This window comes from Miscanthus floridulus, chromosome 5, assembly GCF_019320115.1.
Source record: "Miscanthus floridulus cultivar M001 chromosome 5, ASM1932011v1, whole genome shotgun sequence".
In the NCBI taxonomy this organism is placed as follows: domain Eukaryota; kingdom Viridiplantae; phylum Streptophyta; class Magnoliopsida; order Poales; family Poaceae; genus Miscanthus; species Miscanthus floridulus.
Window position 1 is genome coordinate 114725409 of NC_089584.1, and position 2978 is coordinate 114728386.

The 2978-nt window shown below is 51.4% G+C and overlaps 1 protein-coding gene across 1 annotated transcript; it reads left to right on the forward strand.

The window, feature by feature from the left end:
- Nucleotides 1-578: 578 nt before the first annotated feature.
- LOC136453146 (WAT1-related protein At5g07050-like) lies at nucleotides 579-2754 on the forward strand. Its single transcript, XM_066453720.1, has 5 exons — nucleotides 579-894; nucleotides 987-1049; nucleotides 1287-1403; nucleotides 1523-1946; nucleotides 2025-2754. The coding sequence occupies exons 1-5, from the start codon at nucleotides 701-703 to the stop codon at nucleotides 2433-2435; spliced, it is 1209 nt and encodes a 402-aa protein (XP_066309817.1). The 5' UTR covers nucleotides 579-700; the 3' UTR covers nucleotides 2436-2754.
- Nucleotides 2755-2978: the final 224 nt, after the last annotated feature.

Below are 2978 nucleotides of genomic sequence, written 5' to 3' on the forward strand. Positions count from 1 at the left end.
GCTAGGCAAACATGTATGTCGGCTACGATCGAGTTTGCAGATCTGATCATGGATGCTGGCTTCCTGTGGACTTACTATGATCTGTAGCATCGGAGAGATAAAGACCGTTGATGATTCCTTCTGTCTACCATGTGTACAATAATCACTGAATTCTGACAAAATTTTGATGGTTTGCCACTGAATTTGCTCGCTGAGATATGATATGCTACAGATAGCATACTAAAGTCTATCCCAACCAGAGAAGCCGTCGACATCTCATGTCATTTGTTTGCTTCAGCAAGAGCCAAGAGCTAGCCTCTCCCCGGATCGGATCGGATCGGATCAGCTGGAACTCAATACAAGACGGGAGACGGGTGGTGCCCGCCCTGGCCCTGCTGCCACCCACGATGCCCAGTTGCCCACTCGCGGAGAATAGCCGACGTCTGCGCACAAACGTGTTCCAGCATGGATGGGTACAGCCAGCCTTTACTCTCCCCGGCCGGATATAAGGAGCTCCAAATGACCGAGATGCCCCTACCACGGGCATATAAATAGAGCAGTCCCCCCAGCACATTTCCTTCAGCTCAAGGCCCTGTCTTGCCCCTTGAGTTCTCTAGCACCTTACCTGCTACTGATCTGCAGCAGCTGATCGATCTTCAAGCTTGCAAGCTTGTTCTATTACCCTACTAGCAAGGGACTATACCAGTATACCACCATCACCATGGGCTGCTACGGTGATTTCTTCGAGAAGGCCAAGCCTTACATCGCCATGACCTCCCTGCAGTTCGGCTACGCCGGCATGAACGTCATCACCAAGGTGTCCCTCAACCACGGCATGAGCCACTACGTGCTCGTCGTCTACCGCCACGCCTTCGCCACCATCTCTATTGCACCATTTGCTCTCATCCTTGAGAGGTGCTACGTCGTAGCTATCTATCTGCTGGTTAATGTTAATCACCACCACGCATGCATACTGAAATTCTCTTGATTGGAAATGTGGCATGCAGGAAGGTGAGGCCCAAGATGACGTGGTCGGTCTTCCTCCAGATCTTCGTACTGGCACTGCTCGGGTTAGTGCACATAAAGGAACTTTGTGCCTCGTGTCATTTTGTGTATCGAACCTAATTTCTTTAATTAAAGGGAGAAAAAAAGAGAGAGGTGTTCAGCACTGTACTGTCTGAAGCACTAATTCCAGGCTTTTCTGAAGCACTAATAGCCTTCACGAAATAATTGTCAGCCAGCTTTTCTGGAGCACTAATACTAGCAATTACGTAATTAACCTCGTTCATGTTGTTAATTACATACAGGCCTGTGATAGACCAGAACTTCTACTATGCCGGTCTCAAGTTCACCGGGCCGACCTTCGCGTGCGCCATGAGCAACATCCTTCCTGCCATGACCTTCGTGATGGCCTTGATTTTCAGGTATGGTATTGGTACATCACCTGATCGATCGATCCATCGAGAATGCGATGGATGCAAAACAGAGTATGTAGCCTGCTTAATTACTGGGGAGCACACCTCTAACATTCTTCCGTGCGCAGGATGGAGAAGGTGGACCTGAAGAAGGTGAGGTGCCAGGCGAAGGTGGCCGGGACGCTGGTGACCGTGGCCGGCGCGATGATGATGACGCTGTACAAGGGCCCGCTGATGAAGATGGCGTGGACCAGCCAAGGCCACGCGCACGGCCACGGCGCCGAGGCGCCCGCCGTCGCCGCCGCCATCGACCCCAGCGGCAGGGAGTGGTTCCTGGGCTCGCTCTTCGTCATCATCGCCACCCTCGCCTGGGCCTCCCTCTTCATCCTCCAGGCGCACACCCTGAAGCAGTACGCGGCGCCGCTCTCCCTCACCACCCTCATCTGCTTCGTCGGCACCCTGCAGGCCATCGTCGTCACCTTCGCCATGGAGCATCGCCCCTCCGTCTGGACCATCGGCTTCGACATGAACCTCCTCGCCGCCGCATACGCCGTAAGTCATCTCCGACTCCGATTGGCCACCGTATATATAATTGTGGCGCCTGATCGATGAAGTGCATGTTTCGTTCAGGGCATTGTGACGTCGAGCATAGCGTACTACGTGCAAGGCCTGGTGATCCAGAAGACCGGGCCGGTGTTCGCGTCGGCGTTCAGCCCCCTGATGATGATCATCGTGGCCGTCATGGGCTCCTTCATCCTCGCCGAGAAGATATTCCTCGGCGGCGTCCTCGGGGCCGTCCTGATCGTCATCGGGCTCTACTCGGTGCTCTGGGGCAAGCACAAGGAGACCCAGGAGAAGGAGGAGGAAGAGGCCATGGAGCTGCCCGTGGCATCCAAAACCAATGGAGGAATGATCTACGACGACGACGTCTTCATCAAGGAGATCGCCGCCGCCGCTGTTGGAGATGACTCGGAGTGCAGCAAGGCCAGTGGGGTGGTGAAGTCGTCCTCCCATGGACACGGAGCTGCTGGTGCAGTTTGATGCAGCATGGTTAGTGCTAAGCTGAGCGCATAGCTACTACCTAGATGGAAGATGGAAGCGGCGGTGTCCAAGTGCTAACTGTCTTGTGTCTCCTGAAACCATTTGTGTCTACTGACGTTGCATGCATTTAGCTAGGGTCGGATGATTGAGAGAGGCTGCTGCAGCTGCGTTGCAGAGTGGAAGGACTGGAATAATTTTGTTACGTGCCCCTTTTTTGCTACCTTTTTGTAATATGATGTATCTACTAGTATATTTAACTTGTATTTTCTTATGCTTTAATTTGTGTGGAGAAAGAGTGATGTTCCGGAACTTATGGCAAGGACATATGTATCATAATATAGCAGCTTTTCCCTTGCAAAACACCATCATCTATTCTAAATTATAGATCGGTTTGGATTTTCTACATATATAATATATCTCAGATATATAATAAAAGTTATGTATATAGAAAAGCTAAAACGGCTTATAAATTAGAACGGAGGGAGTACTATATATATACTGCTTTTCTTACCGAATGAAAAAGGCGGCTCCCTTTGCCAGTAC

Bases quoted from the DNA above. Each gene is read 5' to 3' on its own strand.
- LOC136453146 (XM_066453720.1), top strand. From the start codon at position 701: ATGGGCTGCTACGGTGATTTCTTCGAGAAGGCCAAGCCTTACATCGCC. The intron at 1,050-1,286 runs GTTAGTGCACAT...AATTACATACAG, and splicing joins TTCGTACTGGCACTGCTCGG to GCCTGTGATAGACCAGAACT. The intron at 1,947-2,024 runs GTAAGTCATCTC...TGTTTCGTTCAG, and splicing joins TCCTCGCCGCCGCATACGCC to GGCATTGTGACGTCGAGCAT.